This window comes from Megascapheus bottae, chromosome 26, assembly GCF_031878675.1.
Source record: "Megascapheus bottae isolate mThoBot1 chromosome 26, mThoBot2.hap1, whole genome shotgun sequence".
Lineage (NCBI taxonomy): Eukaryota > Metazoa > Chordata > Mammalia > Rodentia > Geomyidae > Megascapheus > Megascapheus bottae.
Genome location: NC_143534.1, coordinates 3,346,898 through 3,374,164, shown reverse-complemented (window position 1 = coordinate 3,374,164; position 27,267 = coordinate 3,346,898). Strand labels below are relative to the sequence as shown.

At 48.9% G+C, this 27,267-nt stretch overlaps 1 protein-coding gene across 2 annotated transcripts in view; it reads left to right on the top strand.

Annotated features, from left to right (window-relative positions):
- Dip2c (DIP2 acetate--CoA ligase C (putative)) overlaps positions 1-26,486 on the top strand; it is a 228,832-nt gene extending 202,346 nt beyond the window's left edge. For both annotated transcript variants that reach the window (XM_090318795.1, XM_090318794.1), the window contains 15 exons: positions 1,854-1,963; positions 3,122-3,202; positions 5,588-5,711; positions 6,529-6,650; positions 7,458-7,569; positions 7,666-7,775; positions 8,154-8,284; positions 9,594-9,762; positions 10,671-10,841; positions 16,978-17,039; positions 19,463-19,520; positions 21,421-21,495; positions 22,618-22,792; positions 23,761-23,884; positions 24,274-26,486. In XM_090318795.1, coding sequence (XP_090174921.1) covers positions 1,854-1,963; positions 3,122-3,202; positions 5,588-5,711; positions 6,529-6,650; positions 7,458-7,569; positions 7,666-7,775; positions 8,154-8,284; positions 9,594-9,762; positions 10,671-10,841; positions 16,978-17,039; positions 19,463-19,520; positions 21,421-21,495; positions 22,618-22,792; positions 23,761-23,884; positions 24,274-24,526 — 1,877 coding nt within the window. In that variant the 3' untranslated portion in view covers positions 24,527-26,486. The remainder of the gene's footprint in view (positions 1-1,853; positions 1,964-3,121; positions 3,203-5,587; positions 5,712-6,528; positions 6,651-7,457; positions 7,570-7,665; positions 7,776-8,153; positions 8,285-9,593; positions 9,763-10,670; positions 10,842-16,977; positions 17,040-19,462; positions 19,521-21,420; positions 21,496-22,617; positions 22,793-23,760; positions 23,885-24,273) is intronic.
- The last annotated feature ends 781 nt before the right edge of the window (positions 26,487-27,267 follow it).

Below are 27,267 nucleotides of genomic sequence, written 5' to 3'. Positions count from 1 at the left end.
ATTTCAGCAATTGGTACATTGCCAGATTTGCTTTTTTTTTTTTTTTTGCTGTGAGGAAACCATTCCTCGTTCATAATTACTTTATTAAGGACTGAGAAGAGCTGAGCACATGGCTCTTGCCTGTAATCCCATCTGGCTTTGAGGCCAACCCTGGAGAAGTTATCAAGACCCCATCTCAACAAATGAGGTAGACGTAGTAGCACAAGAAGAAGGCAAAAAAAAAAATTCCTATCCACAGCTACAGCAAGGCATATTCTGATTCCACAAGATACTAACAGCTTCTAGAAATTCCCTAAAACCAAAGACAGTAACAGATAGGAGCCCAAGAGTCTGTGGCTTCTCATATGGAGTAATATGATAAGTTGACTTTTTTGTGACAAATTCAATATGGACTGCCATGTATAGAGAAGAATGAGTGGCCTCATTCAGTAAGAAGAGGCCAAGATGACTGCTTGGGTGGTTGTCTTGGTAACTGGGCCATCCTAAGCCTTGTTCTTTCCCACCACACCCCTTGACCTTGCTTTTTTTAAAAAATATATCTCCATTTAACTGCAGACACAGGCTCTTCATGCCAATGGAATAAAATCACACACATGTACCCTATTTATGAGCACAACTTTACCTTTGTCAAGGTTAACCGTTCTACTGAATGGTACCTTCTTTTATTTTAGCAAATCATGAATTATGAAATTCATAATATCATCTTTATCATATTTTATTTCTTGTGTCAGTCCTGGAGCTTGAACTCCAGGGCCTGAATGCTGTGCCTGAGCTTTTTGTGCTCAAGGCTAGCACTCTTTCATTTGAACTACAGCTCCACTTCTGGCTTTTTCAGTGGTTAATTGGAGTTAAGAGTCACATGGACTTTCCACACTGACTTGGAACAGTATTCATTTCTCAGCTTCCTATGTAGCTAGGATTACACTTGGCATCTTTATTGTTTTACATTGCCATTCTTTTCTCCCTGTCTCCTCTTTTTTTCTTCTCCCTTTTTTTTCTCCCTTTCTTCATCTGCAACTCACAAGCTCTGTCTGAACATCTCTAGAATATTTAACCTCTTCCTACCATGCATGTATATTTGGCTTTGAGTATGCGTGCTTACTGAAAAGAAGATGTGGACACTGGTATTTTTGCAAAACCTGGAAGAGATCCAGGGTTCTTAGCCATCAGATTTGAGTTTCTAAAGTTTCTTTAGGAAATTTTCAGCAGAAAGGAAAAGCCATCTGCAAAGAGTGTATTGCTTTTTCTCTTTGAAAATGTTCTCCTAAACTAAGGAAAGAGCATTCGTTATTGAATCTGTAACAATGGAGCAGAAAAGGACTGTGATTTTTATAGTAGCCTTTGGTTGGGCTTTCATGTCTATGGTGGAAGAACCTTATCAGTCGATGAAAGTTTTGAATAAATAAGTGATTCTCTAGTATGTCCCTTCTACCATATTGCTCTCTAAATCTACCCCAAAAGGTCTTTATTTAGAAAAAAAAGTATATTGTAGCTGGTAGCCAGTGGCTCACACCTGTAATCCTTAGCTACTCAGGAGGCTGAGATTCAGTGATCACAATTCATAGCCAGCCTCTGTGCATGCACATCAACAGCTCCTGTGTTCATACTCTCTGGAGGAAAAGGCTTGGAGGGAAGTGAGGGGGATGTCATGTGATGAAAATATTTCCCTATGGCCTCTAGTGGAGGTTGATTTGTCTTTGCTCATCACCGATCATCACTTTTTTAGAATTCCTTTAGTAACAGTCCTTCAGTCTTAGAAAGACTTTTTGAGAGGAAACCATTATCAATCTGTAGGGGGTCATTCCTTAAGAAATTCCATTTTCTGCAAAGTCATATTTGTGTTTTCTTTCCAGAAATCGGCCCTGCCTCTGTGATGGTGGGAAACCTGGTGTCTGGGAAGCGGATTGCCCAAGCTAGTGGCCGAGACCTGGGGCAAATAGAAGACAACGACCAGGCCCGGAAGGTAGGAGCCAGCCGAGGCCCAGGGAGGGTTTCTGTCCCCGCCACTCCAGAGCAGAAGAATCAGCCTTGTGTTTCTCCCTGTGTCCCCTCACACCCTCTACAGAGGGTCCTGTCTCTGGTTAACCTTCCCTGCCTCCCACTTTGCCTTCTAAGAGACATCCATGTAAGCTCCTAAGGAGAGGGTTTATTAGAAGATGTTACAGAAAGTGTATCACGGCACAAAATGAGTCAGTAATGTCATTCCAAAGCTTAGACTACCCCCACCAGCCCTGAGGCGAGGTCTACACCACCCACGGCACCCGTCCTGCCTGGCTTCCATCCTTCGGTCTTTGCCAGCCAGACCTCCTCCAGCCCCTTACAAGCACATGGGACTCAACTAGTCCTAGGTAGCTGGAGTCCCTGTTAGAACAGTTCAAGCCTGACAGTGCTCAGAGCTCAGCGGCAGAGGTCTGGTCTCCATGGCCGAAAGGTAATCCAGTTCTTCAGGCACTGCTGGGGAATGGGGCAGAACCAGCCTGTATAATATCACCAGCGTGATAAAGCACAGAGACGTACCTGAAAGCACTTGATTGTCAAACCCCCTTCCCGATTCATTTCTGTTCATAAAATTGATTAGCGCTATTCATGGCTCTTTCCTTTATTCTGACATGTAATGGGACTGTCCTTTTTTTTTATTATATTCTGAATCAACGCAGCGCATAGAATCCGTGTCATTTGCAGTGCAGCTTAGCGGCACCAGACAATTGCCATTCTGCAAACATAAATTTCCTCGAGTCCTCTAAGCACAATAGACACATCACCTCGGCCATAGGAACCAGCACTGCCTCGCCGCCGCCCGGGAGAGAGCGTGCTGTACCTGCTGCCCTCACCCGCAGGGAACACAATCGTGCCTGCCTAACCCCGGGTACCTGTCAGTCCCTAGAGTTGCCCAGCTAAACCAGGTGCAGTGGCTTCTTCATCGTTACAGGAGAAGAGTCACGAGCACGTGGTTGTCCCGTTTAGTCATTTGTTAGTACTCATTTTCCTACACGTGAACGTGCTGGTTTCTCTGTGGAGGAAAGCGTGCCAGTGCAGAAGCATCCAAATACCCGGAGAACAGGCCGTTGTGAGTAAACTCGGGCCGTGCCCGCCCCGCCCTGATCCGTCTGTACCGTTGCAGTTCCTGTTCCTCTCGGAGGTCTTGCAGTGGAGGGCACAGACCACCCCTGACCACGTGCTCTACACGCTGCTCAACTGCCGGGTGAGCTATCCGGGCGCCCTGCCCCCGAGGGCTTTCAGTCCCCATCACTGGGTGGCTGGCTTGCTGAGGCTGAGCTGGCTCCTGGGAGGTGCTCTTTAGCCTTTGGTCTTCTTTGACTTCTCTCTCTCTTTCTCTTCTCTGTCTTTCCCTCTAACTCTCCCTCTCCCTCCCTTCCCCCCCCACTAAGACATGTTTACTTAAGGGTTGTCTTTAAATATATATGTGCCCATTGTTTACAGTTATGCGTATTTTAGCAGCCATGTTTGCAAATTTTCTACCCCAAATGGGTGTTATCATTAATCTCATGGTAGTCCTATAAGATATTTGTTTTCATTTTGGCTCCAAACGGCTTTTTTCTATATACCAAGTCAGGCATGCCTGACAGACTGTGAGAAATGGAAACCATTCCCACTTCACAAGTATAAGGACTGTGTTTACATTTCCCACCAGAAAATCAAACTCACTAAACGTTATTCTATAATACCACTTACGGATGCCTTCAATATGCAAGCAAATATTGACACTAGGAGCTAAATGTAAAAGTCTTAATATACTTGTCAACTTTTTCATTTTTCTGTATACAAAAAAGCTTGAAAAATGCCTTTAAACTGGGTGCAGTGACTTGTTCCTGTAATCCCAGATCACAGGATTGTAGTTCAAGGCTACACCAGGGCAAAGCATCAGCAGGTCCCCGTCTCAGCCAGCACTTGGCATGGTTGCATATACCCACTGTCCCGCCTCTGGGGGAAGCAGGAAGATTGGAGCCCGGGCTGGCTTCGGCAAAATTGTGAGACCCTATTAAAAAAGACCTAAAGCATAAAGGGCTGGAGGCATGGCTCAAGTGGTAGGGCACCTGCCTGACAAGAACAAGTCCCTGAGTTCCAACCCCAGTACAAAAACAAGGGGGAGAAGTAGATTTAAAATGGAGGACTCTGCAAATATCAGCACTTGCAACTCTTTAAGACATTTGTGACCATTATGAAACTTAGTTATCAGAATCTTAGTGTGGAAGGTTTCTCTTGGCCATGTGAAGCAACCATCACAAATGAAAGCACAGCTACAAAGTTTGGGCCGGGAGTTTGGCCTAGTGGTAGAGTGCTTGCCTAGCATGCACCAAGACCTGGGTTCTCGTAGAAAAAGCCAGACATGTCCTATGGCACAAGTGGTAGAGCACTAGCCTTGAGGAAAGCCCAAGGGCAGCGCTCAGGCCCTGAGTTCAAGCCCCAAGATAGAAAGAGAGAGAGGGAGGATATCAAAATTACTTAGATTATACTTCACTGCCAGCTGAATGTTTATAATTTGTGGAGTTGCATGTGTGTGTGTGTGTGTGTGTGTGTGTGTGTGTGTGTGTTCATGCATGCACATGCATACATGTTGTTGTTAGGCTAGCCTCAAACTCACTATGCAACCTAGGTGAGCCACAAACTCTGGATCCTTGTGCCTCAGCCTCTGAAGGGGTGTGCTCACAAATGCATATAACTGCACCTCTGTGGTCCACAAGTCACACTTAGCTTTGCTGTTTAGAACACTGAATATATTTCAGTATTTCTGAGTGCCCCTTCTTGCTGCTAATCATTTCTAATAACTCACTGGAAAATCTGTTTTAGTAGAACAATCCTTTTTCTTTCTATTTGTGTCTATATATTTTAAGAGTATACTTGAAAATACATTTGATTGTTTCTATGCTAGTTTGTTTTTTCATTGTGCTTTTTTGGGTTTTTTGCCTTTCTTGATTTTTAATAAGAATTTGTCTTTATTTCTTAAAATAGGATCCCTGCAAGTCTACTAGTAATTCTTACTGCCCAGGATAATTGACTACAGTTACAAAGTGACTGAGAGTGGTTTTTTTTAAATTCATCTTTTCCTAAGTTAAGATCATACTTGGCTAAATTACTTTTACACTCTTCTTCTTTTTTTTATTTTTTTGCCGGTCCTAGGGACTGAACTCAGTGCCTGAGCACTGTCCTTGGACTTTCTCAAGGCTAGCACTCTACCACTTGAGCCACAGCACCACTTCTGGCTTTTTTCTATGTATGTAGTACTGTGGAATCGAACCCGGGTCTTCATGCATGCTAGGCAAGCACTTTAACCACTAGGCCAAACTCCCGGGCCATGGCTAAATTACTTTTAACTCTATTAACTCCCAATGTCCCTTCGATACCATCCTGGAGACTGACTTCTCAGATGTATGGAGAAGCGTGGGGTGGTGGTGAGGGACGATGAGAACTTTCTAAAATTGCCCATGATGATGGCTGTACAATTTTGAGTACACTGCAAACCATGGAGTTACACATTGTGACAACAGTGAATCCCACGCTCTGTGAACTCTGTCCCCGTTGAGCTCTGACGGCACAGTCTCACTGAGCACTGTTTCTGTGGTTTCAGGGCACGATAGCAAACTCGCTGACGTGTGTCCAGCTCCACAAGCGCGCTGAGAAGATCGCCGTGATGCTCATGGAGAGGGGCCACCTGCAGGACGGAGACCACGTGGCACTGGTCTACCCACCCGGTGAGCCACGGGACCTCAGGGGACCCCCAGGGGACCTCACGGGACCCCAGGGGCAGCTGGCCAGCCGTGGAGGAGGTGTTCCCTTGTCCCTTTTGGCACTCAGTGCAGAGTTGCTGGGTGCTTTCCAGAAACAGCCATTCTGGCCCCCTGGACTGTGAGACGTCGCATCTCTAGTCCTGCTCGCAGGGACAGAAACTTAACCGAGCACGGGCTGTAGCCAAAGCAGACAGCTCATTTAAGCAGTGGCAGTTAAATCATCTGCCGCCAACATCATAACGGTATAGTTAAGTCACTTCTGAGAGAAGTGACTCAAAAATGAAGCTTCTGGGTTGCTGTGGTGTCTTGAGATGAAACAAGCAGACCGAACGAAGGTGATCACCAAGGCCTCTCAGAATGGCACAGCGGGGAAAGCAAGGGTCAGCACAGACACTTACCCCAGCATCAGACATTTTTTCCCCAGACTAGAACTTACCCAAGCAAGGGTGGCAGGCAGCTAAAACTGGGATTCATTGCTGGGAGCCAGTGACTTGCATCTTATAATCCAAGCTACTCAGGAGGCTGAGATCCAAAGATCGCAGTTTGAAGCCAGCTTTGGCAGAAAGCTTATGAGACTCTTATCTCCAATTAACTGCCAAAAAGTTGGAAGTAGAGTTGTGGCTCAAGGGATAGAGCCCTAGCTTTGATCAAAAAAGCTTGGGGACAGTCTCCTGCCCCAAAACCAGTGCGTGTGTGTGCGCGCGGGCACACACACACACACACACACACACACACGCGCGCATTTGCCTCAAGTACGACTTTCCGTTTTCCTCCTCGGTAGGAATCGACCTCATTGCAGCATTCTATGGCTGCCTGTATGCAGGCTGTGTGCCAATAACCGTGCGGCCTCCACACCCACAGAACATCGCAACGACGTTGCCTACGGTCAAGATGATTGTGGAGGTACCAGACCTGGCGGGCACCCCCTCCCCGCGGCCCACACCATCTCCTCTCAGTGTCCAGCTGCAGCTCTTAGACCTGCAGGCCGTGTGGGGGCTGCAGTCTGTTGGAGTCTGTGAGTGCGGAGTCCTAGTGATAGGAGAGGAGGTGTCCCATGCTGGGGAGACTGCTTCTCATTCAGCTTCAGAAGGGCCTGGAGGAGGCCGCTCTCCGGAGAAGCCAGCCTCACCTTTGCTGGGCGCTTCTCTCCACACCTAGCCAAGAAAACCAAAGGAAAGTGTGCAATAGGTTTTTTTTTCCCCCTCTTAGAAGAGGAGCCACAAGAAGTGGAATTAGTTTGAGTAGAGACGTGTGTGTGTGTGTGTGTGTGTGTGTGTGTGTGTGTGTGTGTGTGTGTGCTGAACTTGAACTCAGGGCCAGGGTCTCTGTCCCTTAGCTTTTTCTCTCAAGGCCGACATTGTGGTTTGAGCCACAGCTCCCCTTCCGGTTCTTTACTGGTTCCAGTGGGAGGTAATGCTTTTGAGCTGGTGTCCTCAGATAACTGTTGATGCTTCTCTGGATGTGACCATGACCCTGGATGCACCTCCTAAGCCACGCCGTGCCTGTGGCATTCGTGATCAGATCCCACTGTCCTGCACCTTAGCCCTTGGCCCCTCTCCGGAAGCTGTGCTCTCGGGAATCTGATCCTTCCATTAGCCTGCGTGGCCTCCGCGCATGTGCTAAGCAGCAGGCCCACAGGTGTCAAACAGCACAGATTTGTCGTTCTGGGTCCGTAGCCATCCACTCCACCCTTGTCTTCCTGGCCCCCAGGTGAGCCGCTCCGCCTGTCTGATGACAACTCAGCTGATCTGTAAACTGCTGCGGTCCAGGGAGGCGGCGGCGGCTGTGGATGTCAGGACGTGGCCCCTCATTCTGGACACAGGTCAGCACCTGAGCACGCTCGACACACCCAGGCATTTGCCTCTGTGGCCCACAATCAGGAGGGCAGATAGACTGATGGATTTGTTGCCTCCACCAGATGACTTGCCAAAGAAGCGGCCGGCTCAGATCTACAAACCTTCCAACCCCGACACGCTGGCTTACCTTGACTTCAGTGTGTCCACGACGGGGATGCTAGCTGGCGTAAAGGTGAGAGATGGGTCTGTGCGGTGTGCAGATGAGCGAAGCCCAGCGCGGTGACGGTCTGCTCACGTCCTTACACGGTGCCACGTGGCAAAAGGTGTGTGTGCTTTCTGAGCAAGCTGGCACCTGTACAGTGCAGCTCCGTTGCCTCAGCTTCTGGAGCTGCGAGGCCACAGAAGCCTGGCATCCCTGGGCTGTGTTGAAGCTGGGAGGACCAGCAGGAACGCTGGCAGCCATGGCCGCTCACACCTCAGGTGCTGCTGGAAACGTCCTCGGAGCAGGAGCGACACATCCTGGTATCGGATGCTGCCGTGCTGTCCCTCGAGCCTCTGTGGGACCAGACACTGGCATTCATGCACCTTCGCTTGCCTTGCTGTCTTACAGATGTCCCACGCAGCCACCAGTGCCTTTTGCCGTTCCATTAAGCTGCAGTGTGAGCTTTACCCCTCTAGAGAAGTGGCTATCTGTCTGGACCCTTACTGTGGACTTGGATTTGTCCTCTGGTGCCTCTGCAGGTAAGATTCCTCTTTAATATCTTCTAAGATATTCCTGGAGCTAAGGAAGTCTTTGCTTTCCGACCTGAGGCATGTCTTGGAAGGCCGTTTAAGGAATATCGTTATATGATGGCAAAGAAAGTAAGTGCACAAAACACCTAGAACAGAAGAGTGTGAAGAAGTAAAGAACCTCAGGTCTTCCTGGGTGTTGGTGGCCTGTACTTTACGCTCAGGAAGCAGAGATCTGGGAATCCTGAAGCCAGATCAGACTAATCCAAGAGACTTGCTTATGCAGGTAACCAGCGAAAAGCCAGAAGTGGACAGGTAGCTTGGTACTAGAGCACTAGACAGGGGCAGAAAGCCATGCAGGAGTGCAAGGCCCTGAGTTCTGGGGCGCACGCACACACACACACACCTCAGATTGTTAGTGGTGCTGTGGCTCAGGTGGTAGAGTGATAGAGCTCAGGGACAGTGCCCAGGCCCAGACTTCAAGCCCATGACCACCATCACCACCAGCAACAACCACAGAAAAACCTAACCCCTCCCCCCACCCCCCAAAAAAATCTAGGGGCATGGTCTCAATTTTCTTCCTTTTGTTCTGGATGTCTATCCCTAAATCAGGGATAGATACCCATTTTCTTAATTGGCTGCTTAAAAATGTGAGTTCTGGGGCCGGGAACATGGCCTAGTGGTGAGAGTCTGCCTTCCCTGCACCAAGCCCTGTGTTTGATCCCTTGGTTACCACATACACAGAAAAATCCAGAAGTGGTGCTGTGGCTCAAGTGGTGAGACGCTAGCCTTGAGAACGCTCAAGGACAGTTCCCAGGACCTGAGTTCAAGCCCCAGTTCTGGCAAAAAAAAAAATTAGTTCTGTGGTCTCTCTCAAACCGTAGAACAGGCTGTGGAGATAATTTTTAAACAAAACAATGCTTCCATGGCAGAGCCCATGGAATGGCCGTTCCCATTCTAACTCCAGACTTTGGACCGAAATGTGATACCTGTGGTTTGGTTTTTTTTTTAACCAAAGAGGTAGAGTTCAGTAAAGGCAAGCTGCACTGAGAGACACCTCAGGACACCACCATTTTTAGATGCTTCTTCCAGTGAATGTCCAAAACCCTCATCGCTGAGTAAATTCATCTACTGCCGTACTTGTGGGCTTTCCACAATGTCTTCAAGAATGTCGCCGGGCTTTGTAGAGCTGGCTGTTCTGAATGTGCCTGCCACATGGCAGAAGGTTTTGTAGGAAGCCATTTCCCAGAGGTGAAGTTGGCCCTAACGACTTCCCCACCTTGCTGAACACCTGCCCTGACAACCATTTCTGTCCCTCTAGTGTATACTCAGGACACCAGTCCATCCTCATCCCGCCCTCCGAGCTGGAGACCAACCCTGCCTTGTGGCTCCTCGCTGTGAGTCAGTACAAAGTCCGTGACACCTTCTGTTCCTACTCCGTGATGGAGCTTTGCACCAAGGGGCTGGGCTCACAGACAGAGTCCCTCAAGGTAAGTGGCCCCAGGCCTCAGAGCTCAGGCCTCTGCCAGGGCACTCTGGTCCCACGGGGATGTCATCTGGCTGGGAGAGGCAAAACAAGATGGTTCTTCTAAAGAAAAATAATGATATGATTTGTTGCCTGAGACTTACAGATAGATCACTTTGGGGGTGAATATGACTTTATTTTAGCATGAATAAATAGTTCTGCCTGCCACCACTAGTAATATGCAAGAGTGTGAATATGCAAGAGTTTTAACTTTTGTTAGGTCTACTTGAAAGATCTTAGTTCTTTTTATGACTAATCAATGCTTTGTTTTGTTTTATGATGGCCACAGTGTAAGAATTGTCTCGCCCTCCATTTATGCCAAGGAGTCTTGGGTGGGTATATAGTCGTGGCCAGTTAAGTAGTCCTCCATTGGAAGTAACAAAGAGCAATAATCACATAGTCTGATTCCATTATTTCCCACCGTGCTGGACACGGTTTGTGTGATGGGAACACTTTTGTATCCATGCAGACGGTGTGTCTGTACACTTACAAATAGCAAGTCAGTGTGTCTGCCTCGCCTACTTTGCTCCAGACGCTGAGACGTAGTTAAATGACATGCTTACTGGAGAGACTGAGATGCACTCGATAAGGAGGTTTACCCTGGACCTTTTCCATCCCCTGCAACGTCTCCTTACGAAGCTGTCTAAACGTTTCAGTTCCACAGCCCTCCATGTCGGATGTGGGTTCTCTCCTTGGCCCCATAGGTGGGCACTCTCAAGAGTGCACGCTGACTCTCCTCCCTCAGACACCATCCTGCCTGCCAGGAGGGAGCTTTTTCCTCCCCCTTTTCCTCTTCACGATGCTTGGGGCTACTTGCACTCCATTTGCAATGGCCCCTTGAGGCTGAGCTGGAGTCTCTATCCTTCCCTCCAGGCACGGGGGCTGGACTTGTCGAGAGTAAGGACGTGTGTGGTGGTGGCTGAAGAGCGCCCCAGAATCGCCCTCACGCAGTCTTTCTCAAAGCTGTTTAAAGACCTGGGCCTTCATCCCCGCGCCGTCAGCACCTCCTTCGGCTGTCGAGTGAACCTGGCCATCTGCCTACAGGTGAGTTTCCTGGAAACCCATCAGAGCGATGGAGGAAGCAATCTCTGTTGAAGTGGCAGGGGCGCAGGGCGAGCCTGCTTTCCATGTTTTCTCTGGCTGACTCCTGGCTGTGTCCTTGCATCGAATGCTGTGATTGGTACAGGCTCATTTCCATGTTCCCATGTGCTCACACCTGTTATTCAAAACCAGCATTCCTGGGCTTCTTCTGAGGGGCTTCCTCTCTTGTCACCTCCCTCTGCACTTCTGCAGACCTTCTGCAGTGAGACCCCTCACTTTGCGCTTTCACTCGGGCAGCAGTTCAGTTGGTCAGGCCCCTCGCTGACCACCTTCACGACTTCTTTCTTTTCTTTTCCAGGTTTTGGTTTTGTTGTTTTGTTTTGTTGGGGATTTTTTGTTGGTTGGTTGGTTGGTTGGTTTGATGCCGGTCCTGGGACTTCAGCTCAGGGCCTGAGTGCTGTCCCTCTGCTCTTTGGCCATGCACCATTTCTAGAGTCTTACACTTTCCTGCCCAGGCTGGCTTTGAACCACAGTTCTCAGATCGCAGCCCCTGAGTAGCTAGGATTACAGGGATGAACTCTTAACATAAGAGTCTCTGGTCAATGGCTTTGAACCACAGTTCTCAGATCGCAGCCCCTGAGTAGCTAGGATTACAGGGATGAACTCTTAACATAAGAGTCTCTGGTCTATGCCAGGAGAGTCATTGTTCCAGATGAAGATTTCCCAAGGTTGTGGAAAGAGCCAGGAGGAATACCTCCTTCACTGCTGTGCAGGATCCTGCAGACGGGCAGGGCGCCGGGCAGGGCAGCTCGTTCCTCCAGAACACCCACAGAATGAAAGGCTGCTTCACAACAGGGCCTCTGTACCACCCCCTCCCTGCCCACTCCGGTTCCTTCCCTCCCCCTCCTCCATGCCTGCTCCTGCCCCTTCCCAGCCCCCTCCTGGCACTTTGGTAGTTAAAGATACGAGTCTCATAGACTTTACTGCCTAGGATGGCTTTGAGCCCCTGGTGTCTGGCCAAACAGACTTGGACTTGGTTTCAGTCTTCCTTCTCTTTGAATTAGCTCCATTTTTAAAAAGTATAAGCTACTGAGTTCATCTCAAGATCCAGGTAAATTCATCTCCTTGATTGAAATTAATTCCCTTTTGTAAGAGGCAGTTGGAAGAACTGGTTTTATCTTGCCACATCAGCTCTTCCAATGCTTGGGTCATCCTCATCCACCCCTCCAAGTATTTCAGCCATGTTCACGTACCACTTCCTCCTGACACAGGGACGGGGTGGGCGTCTCTCTTCTGCCACCGCCAGCTCTTCCGTGGCTCCCTCATGGAAAACCAGTCAGGAATCCAGCTACAGTGACAGTCAGCTACAGTGAACTGTTTATTCTTGTGTGTTTTTTCTAAAACACTGGGGGTAAATGGAGAAAAGCAGAGGATGTGTTCCATGTTAACTTTTTTTTTTTTGCCAGCCCTGGAGCTTGAACTCTACCACTTGAGCCTCAGCACCACTTTGGGTTTTTTTTCTATGTATGTGGTACTGAGAGCATGCTAGGCAAGCACTCTCCCACTAGGCCAAACCCCTGATCCCATGTTAACTTTAGTAATATTGTTTACCTGTTGCAACAGGTGACAAAGTTTCCATTTTGTTATACATACTTGAAGCTTTCAAGATATAAGAAAAAATAGAATATATTTATTTTCTCTTTAGTCCTTCATTTATTTCTATCCATTTAAGTCTAGAATGTTTTAAGAAGGAAAACAAAATAAGCAGATGGATGCAGGTGACCTCAGAGCAGCTGGGGATGAACTTGCAAGCCGGTCTTTCCAGGAGGCAGCTGTCCTGTCAGCTTCCTCACAGCCGTGACCTCAGCGCTGTGCCCTGGAGATAGTTTACGAGTACCCATGCTTGCAGAGCAAAAGAAGCTCTGGATTTTTAAGAGGCGATAGTAACATATTCTTTCATTGAAATCATCCTACAATGTGGCTACTAAGCTGAGAGTTCAATGTTGCTAGCTACCGAGAGAACGCCCCTCGGTCCCCTTCGCAGAGACCACCATCTCCTGAAGCCTTTCTAGTTCCACCAGCTGCAAGCGTTTGCCTCTCTCTGGGACCTGTGGGTCTCCATCTCCTCTCTCACTTCCCAGCTCTCCCAGGTCATTGAATTGTTCACATACACGAGTGCCTTCTGTCCCCTCTGCTTTCTATCAGCCCTGCCAGAGAGCAAGCACATCCCCACCAAGTACCTTCTTCCTCAAGGTCCAGCGCGTTCTCACACACTCACGCGTTCTGGGGGTGGTGCAGTTCATAAAGTACCGGATTCCTGTAATCACCAGTCGTGGCATGTAGATATATACTGCATTTCATACGTTAAGTACTTACTTGATTAGGATCCGTTATACGGCACAAGCCAGGTGCTGGTGGCTCATGCCTGTAATCCTAGCTACTCAGGAGGCTGAAATCTAAAGAGCGCAGTTCAAAGCCAGCCCAGGCAACTAAGTCCCTGTGAGACTCTTATCTCCAATTAACCACTCAAAAACCAGAAGTAGTGCTGTGGCTCAAAGTGGTAGAGCCCTAGCCTTGAGTGAAAGACTTGCTCAGGGACAGAGCCCAGGCCCTGAATTCAAGCCCCACAGCCACCAACAACAAAAAAAGTACTGAGTACTCACTGGTTTTATGGAATAAATGGATATCATATGCTATAAATGAATGAATCACCATGAAACAAAGTCCAGGCCTTTATTTGTAACTCTTCCTTGCCAATGAAGATTAAGGATTTACTGTTATTCACAAATCCAACCATGAAGACCAGGAGGCCTGGAAGGGAGAGAAATGACATGCACACTAAAGACAAAACAAAAACCAGTGTATTTTTTAACCAATGTGTTGACTCTTTGATACAGAGTCTAGTTATTTCTTCCCTAGTCATAAAGTATAAAATTTAGTCAGTTTACAATGAGAAAAATAGGCCCAAAAAAGTAAACTTTCCTAATTGACAAAGCTATGAAGTAAAACAGAAAGCATGAACCATTTGTTTCCCTTAGGCATGACACCTCCCAGAATTGAGCTGTAACAATGACTTAATTTCAGTTGGTTAATCTGTGATTAAAGTGGACAATTGGGAAGATCAAATTATGACTTCTGGGTTTAATTAACTTTAACATAAATTTTTTTCTTAGTACTATTAAATCATGTCACTTGTTTATTAACCTTTGTCGGAAAGACATTTCCTCTAGCCACAATTACTATTTAAAGCTGGAATGTCTTGGTCGCGTTAGAGAACTAACCTTCCTTCTAGCAGCAAAGGAGAAAGATAAAATGAGACGGCTTCTGTTCTCCAAGGAAAAAAATAAACAAGAACTTTGATTTTTATTATATAGAAAAGTAATGACAAACAAAAAGCTTCACTATAAATAACTTTGTGGATTTCAAACAATAACAGCAGTTCTAATCAGCCCTAAATCTTGAAAGCCACTCAGTAAAAGAGAAATACAACCATTCTGGTGATAGAATTAGTCATTGATTGTTACCAAGAAACTAAGTGGAAAGCTCAGAGAGGCAATATAAATCTTAAACTCTAAGAACAAATAGTTACAATAAGGCTCTCATTAACTTCGTCTCTCAAACCCACTAGTTTTCCCTACACCACACTGAGAAGAGGGCAGCAAGAATAAATAAAATGCAATTAGGGATCTTGTGCACTCCAAAGAATTGATCATACTCCGCTGAAACTTTTACATCCTCTTCTACTGATATATGTTGTCGCAGTTAATGAAAAGCTGATATTTGAATTCAGGTGACTTGTATTCCCTTATTGCTTGATGCATCCATCAGTGTTCTAATTTGTAAGCAACAAACAAAGTAGTGTGAAGAAAAAGGGAGTTTGTGAGTATCACAAATGTACTCTCAGAATCCCCCGGGGATCTCTAGGCCGGTTTTAGGCCTTGCACAGCCAGAAGCAGTGTGTGCCCATGTGTCCCCAGGAGATGGGGCCCAATATTTTCATGTCTGCAGGGCTCAGCTGGCTCCTGGCCCTGGGCCTGTCCACCACACTTTAGGTATAAAAATCTCCCAGACTTTTATTGTCTTAGAAAGTTGAACTGTTGGAGCCAAGAGTTTGGCTTAGTGGTAGAGTGCTCGCCTAGCATGCACGGAGATCTTGGTTCGATTCCTTGGTACCACGTACATAGAAAAAGGTGGAAATGGTGCTGTGGCTCAAGTGGTAGAGTTCTATCCTTGAGGAAAGCTCAGTGCTCAGGCCCTGAGCTCAAGGCCAGGACTGGCAAAAAAAGGGGGGGGGATGTTGAACTGCTTCTCTAAAGAAAAGCTCAGTCAATTTAACCAATAAAACAAGTTTTACATTCTTCAGGAAGAAAAAGATACTGAGTAAAAACATGGATAAAACCACACTGTCTAGTAGTACCTGATTTATTGAAAAATTCTTCAGATCTGTGTATCTATGCTTAGTGGCTTATTACTCTCTTTTCTGACCTATTACTCTTTCTACTCTGTGGATAAGTTGACATCTTTTTTTCACCTTTAATGATACAGTGTTTAATTTTAATGCTTTCCATATATGACATTGTTTTTGATCTTCTTTTACTTTGTTTCCTGCTTTCTGCATTGTCCTCCCATCCTTCCCTTCCCACACCCCATTTTTAATTGTCGGGTCATTCTGTTTGCATGTCTGTGTGTCATTTCTGTCTGGTTTTGTTGGTCTGGTGTTCTCTCCTTTCTTCTTGTCCCACCCCCCTCCCACCGCTGTAGCCTCACAGGCTGTGGACACTGGCTGAGCAGGTAGGGGATTTTTCTGTTCATCACACTGTATCCCCTTACCTCCTCACGGACTCCCACACTGTGGCAGGCCAGAAGTGGAGTTCAGAGGTGGACGAGGCTCTGTAGAGCTGTGGCCAGGATCCACGAGGTCACTGCCGGGTCTGGCACAGGTGTGGCAGATCCTGTGATTCCACTGGTCATGAGCAGTGGGTTCTGGCCAGTTTGGGCTCATTTCCACATTCCATCATCTTCTTCTCCTGACCTGTTCTCTGATTTGCTTTTGTTGGTTGTTTTAATTGATCCCCTTTAGCTATGTGTCTTGCCTCACTCAGATCATCAGATCCTTCTTCACTCAGCGCTGGTCCAGAGCACAGCTTCACGGACTCAGCACAGGCTGGAAAGGATATTTCCCGCGTTCTGTTACTGTGTCCACCACCGAGTGCTAGTTTGCATGTCTGTTCTTTTCTCCATCTTGGTGATGAGATAACAGAGGCCAGGATTTCCGAGTGGCATGTTTTTATGAAGTTCACTTTATTTTTATCCTTACATTTAAACATACCTTGGGTTCAAAATTGAGATTCCGCCTGAGTGTAGTTCCACATATGAGTGTAAATAAATTTTAAAAGATTTTTGTTCCTGGAATCTCAGTTGTAGGTCCAGTCTATTTCTAGGGTATTGCATTACCTTCCTAAGAAAATGCTGGTCTGTCAAGCAGCTTCAAGAAACTGCTGTGACCTGCACAGACATCTCTGGTTGGAAGTCAAGCCGGCCTATTTCTTGAAGGGATTTATGACGCCAAGATAAGATTTCTGGACTGTTGTGTTCAATAAGGTCAGGGAGCTCAAACCACAGAGTTCTGCTCGGCTGCTGACATGGCTAAACGTGCAGCCTTCCTCAGAGCATGTCAGGGACAAAAATAGCAAGAAACAGAGCACACATAAAACACAAAGAACAAAACAGTTACTTCTCAGATCTCTCTGTGAGCTGCCAGTTCACGTCACTCGGCGGCTTCGGTATCTGCACCTCTAAAAACAGGCCTTTCTGGAAGCATGTAGTGAAGTAAGGCTTCAGGTTCTTGATAGCCAGCTTCTGCCAGCCAACCTTTTCCTGCAGCCACAGCCTTTCATTTGGCAAAACATGCATCTGTAGACGTGGTATGATTGGGGAGTCAGTCTTGGTGACTTCCCCCGTCAGGTCTGCCTTTGAGAACCTGAGGTGTTTCACACCGGAAATTAGCCCATAGTGTAGCAAGGTGTGGTTTTAGCATCGTTTAGCGTTTGTCTTTCATTTCTCCAGTTTAAGGTTTTAGCACAGCGTTGTTTGCCAGCTCAGCAAGCTTGGGTTAACCACATTGTGTCGTTGCTTTCAGGGCACGTCAGGACCTGACCCAACCACCGTCTACGTTGACATGAGAGCCCTGAGACACGACAGGTACAGCACGCTGGCGGGTTCTCTTTCTCCTTTTCTCTTCTTCCTGTGGTTGCCAGGTGTGCAGGTCCAATTTATGGGTAAAGTCGTAGAGTTGTCCATGCTGATTCAGACATGGTTGCATCTGAGGCCCGGGTTGTTTAACCTGAAAGGTTAGCTGACAGCAGAGAGTGGGGGTTTTTTTCTTTGGCCATTTTGGTCAGGTGCCATTTTGCACTTCATAACATATCAACCTTCTGCCTACATCCCTCTGAGTGGAACGTTTTGGGAAGGACTACTTATGAACAGTTAGAAGCTAGGTTTTCTTTTCTTCCAGATCCCTACACTGTCTCTTAGCAAGACTGAAAATGGTCTTCTTGGCATGTGTTTATACCGAGGGTGCAGGAGAGGCGGGGGAGCAAGCCTGATGAGATAGGTCTAGGGGAAGTTCTGCCCTAGCAAAGGAAACTGATGGAGGGGCCCGGGAGAGAAGAAAGGATTTTCCCAGCTTTTGTATAGACTGTTTCTCCTGGAATATGTCGTGCTATGTATGCGTGGGTTGTGGAGAAGCCCAGGAGTTGTTTATGTCACATGTTCACGTGATGCACAGGCTTGTAGCAGGTTCTCGGGGAAGGTATTGTTTTGCACCACACACCATGCTCCTTTCCCCTGCTCACCCACCAGTGCTACGGCAGAGCAGTCGTGTGATCAGGAGCGGAAGCCCAGCCCAGCCCTGCCTGACCCAGTGGGCGGTGGCAGGCCGTGCTCACTCCTGTGCTTGTGATTCCGGAATGGGCCTCCAGGCTGGGGAGCAGCCAGGATCGCTGGCAGAGTACGCCATGCAGGCCCTGGGGAACAGCTCACATTTGTGGGTGACTGGCATGGCTTCAGTGGCCTGCATCGACCTGGCTCCTCCTTCTCTTTTCTCCTCCTCCTCTTTCTCCTCCTTTTCTTCCTCCTCCTCCTCTTTTCTTCTCCTTCTCCTTTTTCTCTTCTTCTTCCTCCTCCTCCTCCTCCTCCTCCTCCTCCTCCTCCTCCTCCTCCTCCTCCCTCCATGTTTCACTTACAATAAATGGAAACCAGGACCTTTATGTCATTTGTATAGGGACACTCGTGTTCCTTCTCTGCCCCCACCACCTTCCTCCTCAGCAGTCCCTTCCTGGGACTCAGTGCTCTCCTTCAACTTCCTTCACTGTTTACCAGCATACATCCGGTGTTTTCTTCTGCTCGGACCTCCCTGAGGTGTGTCGAGCTTTCCCTGGTGGCACAGCTTCCCTCAGCAGGGCTTCCTCCCGCCTCCCACTGCACAGAATTCCCAGCACCTGTCAGCACACACACACACACACACACACACACAGCCCCTGGCTGCCCTCATGTGGAGGCCACAGCACCCTCCTGCCTGACCCTGTGGCGAGGTTTTCTGCCAGAAGGTCAGAAGGAGGCCTGAGGGGGTAGATAGGGGTCTCCAGAACCCAGTGAGGTGCAGAAGCTGCTTGGGAGAGTGAGGGCGAGCAGGGAGCCCTCACTTGGTCGGGGTTTTGCTGGGTTCAATCTGGAGGTTACTAAAGCTGATAGGAAGCATTGCTGCTCTAGGAAACACACAGAGGGCTGGGAGTGTGGCCTAGTGGTAGAGCGCTTGCCTAGCATGCATGAAGACCTGGGTTCGACTCCTCGGTACCACATACATAGAAAAAGCCAGAAGTGGTGCTGTGGCTCAAGAGGCAAAGCACTAGCCTTGAGAAAGCCCAAGGACAGTGCCCAGGCCCTGAGTTCAAGCCCCAGGACTGCAAAAGAATAAAAAAGGACCTACCTAAGAATGGAGGGTTCTAATGTCCACTTACTCTCAAGTTGCTCAGAAAAAGCGCACACGCGTGTGTGTAAGTGCATGCGTGTGAGTGTGTGTGGGGTGGGTGTAGGTGTAGAGAGAGCACAAGTGACAGGTGAAGTGGGGTGAAGTGTGAGTGACAGGTGAGCCCAGGGCCGAGATGCTGCAGGTGTCTGTGCTGTCCCTTCTGCATGCTGTAATTCCAGACACATCTAAACACATAATGCCTGGAGTGTGTCAAATCCGGGATCGTGGTTTAGGTTATTCTGTTCTCAATCAAGGGGCTGGCTGGCCCATGGAGGGGAGACCCCAGAGATGGGGAGACCCCGTGGGAGGGGAGACCCCTGGGGCAGGTTTCAGAGAGCAAGCCAGCCGGCAGAGCGGAGGGCCGAGCGAAGGAGCCAGGCCCTCCTTCCAGGTCCCTGCGCACCTGTGGCCGTGTGGCCCGGGGCGGGGCCTTGCTCCAGATCCACGCCCTTCACGGCTGTGGGCGCTGGTCTGGGGTTTCTGCTTTACTGTGAACGTTGCCCAGAGGCCCGCTGGCTCCTCTGGTGTTGATAGGGCAGCGGAGGTGGCCGGGGCCACGGACACGGCTGGTAACGGTGTGCATCTCTGTTTGCAGAGTCCGGCTGGTGGAACGGGGGTCTCCTCACAGCTTGCCACTGATGGAGTCAGGAAAAGTAAGTATCCAGAGCGGACACTTCATGGCAGTGTGTGGGCTGCGCAATGCCAAGGCCTGTGCTTTGTGAAATCTGCTCCCCACAGAAGTTCCAGCAATTCCCTGAGGAAATCCTGTCAGAAACTTTGGGTTATGGAACTTGAAATAACCATGTGTCAGTTAAATAATTTCTAATGCAAAAGCGGTGATGTAGGCGTCTGTGAGTTCACAAACCCACCAGACACCCTGTCCCTACATGGCTCCCATTTGCCTTGGGATCTCGGGGCTACTTGAGCTCCAGCCATCATTTCCACATTCCAGCAAGCAGGAGAGGAAGCAACACAGGAGATAAAGTCTGCAGGCTGTAAGGAAGGTTCCCTAGCTCTTTTTTTTTTTTTGCCAGTCCTGGGCTTGAGCTCAGGGCCTGAGCACTGTCCTTGGACTTTCTCAAGGCTAGAGCTCTACCACTTGAGCCTCAGCACCAGTTCTGGGCTTTTTTCTATATATGTAGTACCATGGAATCGAACCCGGGTCTTCGTGCATGCTAGGCAAGCACTTTACCAGTAGGCCAAACTCCCAGCCCCTCCTTAGCTCTTTTAAATTAAATACAAGTGGGCGTCACTTAGTCACTGGTTTGCACCTAGCTAAAAGGTGGGTTATAAGCTGTGACACTGATCCTGAACATCTAGCAGGTGAGGTGAAAATCAGAGTGTTTGCTAATGTGGAAGGAGAGGAAGTGTGACTGTCAGGTGACGGCTATTAGTTTCTGCCACTTTTTAAACATCTTTTTTCCCAGAGCTAAAGGGTAGGAAATCTATTTAAACCTGAATGAAGACTTGTTCCCTTCAGTGGCCCAGTTGCCAGCTCCTCCCTCTCGCGGCATCTCGTCTCGTGCTGCTGGCCTTCAGGCTAGGAGCTGCACCCTGCCCTGCCAGTGAGCGCGCCTGGCCTGCTGCTTCATGGCGGCAAGCTCTCCACCAGAAGTGCAAACCCCACTGCCACTCACACCGCAGAGTGGGCTCTTATATCCCGGGGGTGGGGGTGGGGTCCTGTTGGGAAACCCGCGTGTCATCACACCACCCTCGTGGGCAGGAGTCTTTGAGACTCCATGCACCCCCACGAAAGTGGCCCCCTCCTGAGCCACTCTACCCACATCATCTGGAGGTCCTGTGGGCCCTCACCCCCTGCCTACTTCTCCCCATGATTCTCAAGGCAGGGTGGCCATTCTTGTCACCCTGTCACCTCCCCTTCCTCCGTGGTGTTACATTCCTGTCAGTAGTCACGGAATAGCTGGGCACTGGGGGCTCACACCTGTAATCTTACCTACCTACTGAGGAGGTTGAGAGCTGAGGAGCATGGTTCAAAGCTAGCCTAGGCAGGAAAATCCATGAGACTCACCCAAAACCAGAAGCAGAGCTGTAGCTAAGTAGTAGAGCACTGGCCTTGAGCAAAAGAGCTCAGGGGAGTGGCCCAGACACCAAGTTCAAACCTCAAGACCAATACACACACACACACACACACACACACACACACACACACACACACAATTCATGAAATAACTGAACATTTCTATTTTATTAGCAAAGCATCCAACTTGTTTTAATGTGTTTATTTTTCTCAGAATCCCCCTCTTTTTCCCTTCCTTCCTTCCTTCCTTCCTTCCTTCCTTCCTTCCTTCCTTCTTTCCTTCCTTCCTTCCTTCCTGTCTGTCTTTTTTGGATGGGTCACGGTTTGAACTCCAGACCTTGTCCTTGTAAGGCAGGCATTCTGCCACCCCAGCGCTTTGTGCTTCAGATGTGTTTGTCCAGGGCTAGCCCTTGAACGGTGAGGCTTCTGCCGTGTGTGTGTGTGTGTGTGTGTGCGTGCGCGTGCGCGTATGTCTTTGTTCACCATTTTCATGCACTTTCTCTTCTCTCGCCCAGATTCTTCCTGGGGTTCGCATCATAATTGCCAATCCAGAAACGAAAGGCCCACTGGGGGACTCCCACCTCGGGGAGGTGAGTCGGTGGTGGCTGGGTAGCTGGGGTGAGACGCGGCGCCCAGGCAAACCGCCTGCCCTGTGCCCATGGCGCTTTCTCGGAAGTGGACCGGGCAGAGCGCGTGGGACTGGAGAGTGGCTGCAGTAAGCCGGTGGGTTCTGATTCTGTGGACTCAGCCTTTTAGGGTCTGCATGTATGGAACCAGGCAGTGTGTGGCTTCTTCCAAACACATTCCCTTGAAGTTCGGCCCCGCATGGTTCCAGAGCATTGTCTTCTCTTTATGACTGAATGGAACCCACTGCCTTAGCCAGGAAACTTTTGTAATGGGGAGCAAAGAACAGTTATTAGCTTTGACAGTATGCCTTCTCTCTCTGTTTCACTTTTGTTATGTGTGTGCCCAGGTATTTACCAAGTACCTGGTGTGTGTCAGGCATGGTTCAGGACTTAGGATTTTCTAATTAAGCAGACTTCTTGGCCTCAGGAAACTCTCCAGTGCAAATAAAATCAAGGAACCAGCCAATTCCAGACTGCCATAAACAGCTTGTGGTCTAAAGACCGACACCTCTGATCCTATTCCACACAGAAGAACATGGGGCTGGCGTTTCGTTGGCTTGTTTGTTTCTTCTGCTCTTCTTCGTGGCTCTGCTTCATCATCATGGTCATCACAGACTGAGTCAGTCTGTGCCTTTGCTTTACCATTTCCCAAAGCGCCCGACATTCCAGCATTCCTCTTCCTTTCTTTTGATGTCTCAGGTTGTGTTTTCCTATTGGACTGTTTGATTGTGATCTATTTGCAAAAGTATATTAGCCAGATGAAAGGGACAAAAGAAAACTTAAAATGCTCATTTGGATGGTTTGCCCATGGTTTACTTTGAAAAACTATTTGCAGACCTTCTGCAGTTATTTTGTTTAATTAATTTCCATTAGATGGATGGCTTGGCTGGTGGCCTGGCCATAGACTTGGTATCAAACCTTTCTCTTGGAAACTCGACCTCTGCCTCCACAGAAACCTGAGTGAAACGAACGTCATCTTGCTCCTTCCACCCGAGGAGACTGCGCTTCTCTGACTCTCACTGGCCCAGCCTCTCTTCCCTGGGGTCTGGCTAGCTCACCCATGCTGACGCGTGGCTCTCTTCACAGATCTGGGTCCACAGCGCCCACAACGCCAGTGGCTATTTTACGATTTATGGAGATGAATCTCTCCAGTCAGATCACTTCAACTCCCGGCTGAGCTTCGGAGACACCCAGACCATCTGGGCCAGGACGGGCTACCTGGGCTTCCTGCGGAGAACCGAGCTCACAGACGCCAACGGAGGTGAGTGGCCGCCGTGCCGCAGGCAGAGGCTGCACCTGTGTGAGGTCTGAGAAGCTGGCACGGAAGGAGAAGTGCGCTTGCTGCAGCCTCTGAACAGGCATGTCCAGTGAGGGGACGCTGCCTGAGAGCTGAGACGACTGCAGAGCTAGGAAAGCAGCCCCTGCTAAGCGCAGACCGCAGCGTTTTGAGGGCTGCAGTGAGTCACTCACCCCTGCCCTGGTCAACCCCTGGCCACCCTGCCACCAGGGCAGGGAAGGGAAAGGAGCCAGAGGCGGCGGGATGTGCATTCTGGCTGTCCAGGAGCGGGCAGCCCAGGGCTCTGGTACCCACACTGTGCCCTGCCATACACACCCCTGGAGAGAGAGAAGCACGGGCTCCAGTGACACTCTAGCCCAGTTTGTCAGCGCATGCCGTGTGACGAGTTTGGGTAGAAGTGAAATAAATCCCTCAGAAGGGCTGTCCTGCTCAGCTCTGGGGTGGCAGGACACTGTTGTGATTTTCGCGTCCCTGGTCCCTAAAAAAATGTGGACCCCCGCGACATACACACTGAGGAAATGGACATGAAACGTGTAGTGTTTGTGTAAGGTCAAAGGAAGTGTGTGTCAAGTATGGGGAAACCTCAGCCACCCAGGAGGCCTGCGGGCAGGATCACAGCCCAGGGCTCACCCTAAACACAGCGCACGATGCCCTGTCTGAAACACAACAGCAGCCAGAGGTCTGGCTCGCTTGGTAGAGTGCCTGCCTAGAAAGTGGGAGACCCTTCCTGGCCGAAGGAGATTTTCATTCATAAACTCTGCAAGAAAGGACGCCCACTCCCCTCTCTTCATGGGATCCACACAGTGGAGCACTTAGGTGAGTTAGGCAGAGGGGCTGGGGGGCTTGGGCTGTGAGCCCAGCCTCAGGAGAAACAGACTTCCCAGGGACAGCACGCCCCCTCCTCGCACGGGCTCACCGCTTTCTCCCCGCAGAGCGCCACGACGCCCTGTACGTGGTGGGGGCACTGGACGAAGCCATGGAGCTGAGAGGGATGCGGTACCATCCGATAGACATCGAGACCTCGGTCATCAGAGCCCATAAGAGTGTCACGGAATGGTAGGTGGGGGCAGAGGCGCAGGGCGTGGGCACTGCCACCGACGTCACCTCCGTGATGTTTTCCAGGAGCAAAGGGGCCAACGCTTGTTTGTGCTGCGATCGGGGCCCTGTGCTCCGGGGCGGGGTGGAGGGAGAGGTCGGGGTGCTGGGGTGCAGCTCGGGAAGAGCCACGGCGTCTGACCCCATCCCTGCCTCTCAGGCAGGAAGCCACAGGCAGCACCGGGATGACGGAGCTGTGTCCGGTGTGTGTCTTTGTCCTCATCCCGCAGCAGCCCTCGAGCCAGTAAGGGATTCCCTCCTGGCCTTGGCGGCCTGGCCTGCAGCCCACGGGAGTCCCTGCAGGCGTGGGGGCGCCTCCCGTGGACGCACGTGTCTCTGCTGTCTTCCAGCGCCGTGTTCACCTGGACAAACCTGCTGGTGGTGGTGGTGGAGCTGGACGGGTCGGAGCAGGAGGCCCTGGACCTGGTGCCGCTGGTGACCAACGTGGTACTGGAGGAGCACTACCTGGTGGTGGGCGTGGTGGTGGTGGTGGACGTGGGGGTCATCCCCATCAACTCCCGAGGGGAGAAGCAGCGCATGCACCTGCGGGATGGCTTCCTGGCCGACCAGCTCGACCCCATCTACGTGGCCTACAACATGTAACCGCGCCCGGCCCCCGCCACCCCTCCTCCGTCCACGGCCACCCCCACGGACGGCCTCGCGGGGGACGGGGCGCCTCTCCGAGCAGTCGCCCCCCCCTCCCCCCTCCCCCGGCATGGAGACGAAATGTGAATTTACCGCTGAATTTTGCTCAGAAAGACTTGGGATCGCTGCCTTCAGTTTGTGGGAAAAGCTCATTTCAAAAAACTTTTTTCTTTTTTTTTTTTATTTTTATGATCAGGTAATAAGTGCTCTCTTCGTAAATGTGGTATTTTGTTAAGCCGAAATAGCGATTAAAAAAACCATATTCTGCCCTCCAGATGGGTTCTTTTAAACAATTTATGTAGTGTGACAAAAAATTGTTTTCTCTGTTTTAATGTGTCATGAAATCTTAATGACATGGAAATGTTACTGATTTAAGCCATTGCTAGATCTCACCCTTCTAGGAGAGTTTGTTGAGGTACGAAAAAAAAAATTCCAACAGGTAGCACCTTGCAGCTGGAGTTTAGCAGTTTTCTTTGTTGGAGACGTGCTGAAAATCAGAGGCCAGTGTCTGGTCTTTGCTGTTAGTTTAGAATGAGAAGCAATTATAAATAAGGTGTATTTCGGCAACTATCTTGCAAATATCTTTGTACTAAACTAAAAAGATAAAAATAAGTTAACTTCCTCAATATGTAATTATGTACAAACTGTTTAATTTATTTTGATCTCTTTAGAAGTATAAAAGAGAAAAAAAACATTCAAGAATATTAAAGTCTTGTAATGTTTGCTAATATAAAAAAAGTGTTGTATTATCTTGCGTGGATAGTATCACAACAAATATATATATATATGAAATATAAATTCACTAATGAACAAAAGGAGATTTTAAAGTTTAAATGCAGAACCTGTCACTTGCATGGTATGCCTCCACTGTCCGCAGCTCCCCCCCCAAAGTGGCCCTCGCCAGCAGTCACCCTTCCCCATGGTTCCTTCTAGAACCCCAGACCAGCGGGGGACAGGATGGAGTTGAAGGCTCGGTGTGCTGAGGCTGACGGTGGATGTGTCTGTGCCAGCCTGTGCCCAGGGCTCCAGGCTGGCGAACGGCACTGTTTTCTTAGCTGCAAGAATTTATTGCACAATAAGGTTTTTCTTTCCCCCCTCCCTTTTTGTTTGTCAATGTCATCTTTTTTTTTGCTTCCTTGATATGAAAAGAATGGCATCCTGTGGTCCTAGGTCCTGGGTTTGTTGATTTGTCCTCTGCCAGCCGCTAAGGGAGTGGACAGGAAGTCCTGGCGGCTTTGAGAGGAAGCAACTCACATAACGAATGTCACCTCTGTCTGAAGACACAGCCACCTCCGTAAACCTCTGTCTCTGGGTTCCCAGCACGCTGGCACAAACCCCGCCCCGCCCCACCACGGGGACATAGGATGGAGCTCTGGCTGAAGCCAGAGGTCCTTGCATCCCTGGTTTCTGTCCCTGCCTGGCACACTCTCTAGATCGCACAGCTCATCCGCGTTTCTAAATTGAATCGGCCTGTGTCCAATCAACAGATATCCATGCAGCAGATAGACTGGTTTTCTAGTTGCCGCGGTCTGGTCCTTCTCCAGGACCTGGCTACCACTCACGTGCATGACGGAGACCAAGCTGGGCGGCATGGAGAAATCTTCCTTGCCTGTGTGGTAGATGGTGTTTTTGCTTTTGTTTGATGCAGCTACCAGTTAAGCCCTTTGCTAACAGAGTGTTTTATTTGACTTCTGAGATCCAAGGCAGATTATTAAAAAGAATTACGTGGCACATTTTGAAGATTTTGTCTGCATGTGTAGAGCCTATTTCCATCTTTGCAAATCAGTTGATTTCGAAACTATTATTTGTTCTTGCTGTGTTTGAGTATTTGTGTACATGCTTCAGACAAACATTCCTAAGTCTTCAGCTTCCTCACGGGAGAAAATCCCCACCGCATACAGACAAAAAAAAAAAAGAAGACATTTTCTTACACACTCACACCTTGTTTAAGGGGAAGTAGGTCTCAAGCTTCAGATAGGACATTCCTTACTGAACACCATCGCAATGCAGTGTCAGGAAGCAAAGCAAATCTAGACGTCACTTCAAGCATAACTAACTTTCACCATTTCAACTTTATACCCGAGGAGGGCGAACGCTGCAGAGCCGTTGTGGAAGCAGATACCAGCAGGTCTCTTCTGTATCCTGTCGTCTCTGATAGGAGGGTTTAGGTTCAAAAGAGTTGGTGGACTAAGCCTGAAGTGTAGTTGTGCAAGCAGAAGGAAAGGAAACACTTAGCTACCACCAGTCTCAGCAATAAAGAAAGAAGGATTGTTCGCTATTAGAGATTGTACTGTAGATAAATCATTCATGAGAATGTAAAAAAAAATTTGTCTTGTGACCTTGTGCTTTTGAAGTCAGCCAAAACCATGTAATCAACTTGCACAAAAAGAGGGTACATGAAGAACGTTGAAACACAGACCGAATCAAACAGGAGCAGATTCCTTATGGTGCTTGTTTATTATATATATTTAATCCTGCTTGACACTTTACCCAAGGGAAAACGATCCCTTTTATCAGTTGAATGTTAGCAGCGTTATTTCAGAGCGTGGTGACTGGTTAGAGAAGTTCAGGTACTCAACCAACCACAGTTTCAAACAAAATTTTTATGTGCAAAGGACAGCAACCTTCTTGTATGTTCAACCACCAGTACGCTTTGTACATCTGTGATAACGCCTGTTTTATATTCAAATGAACAAATA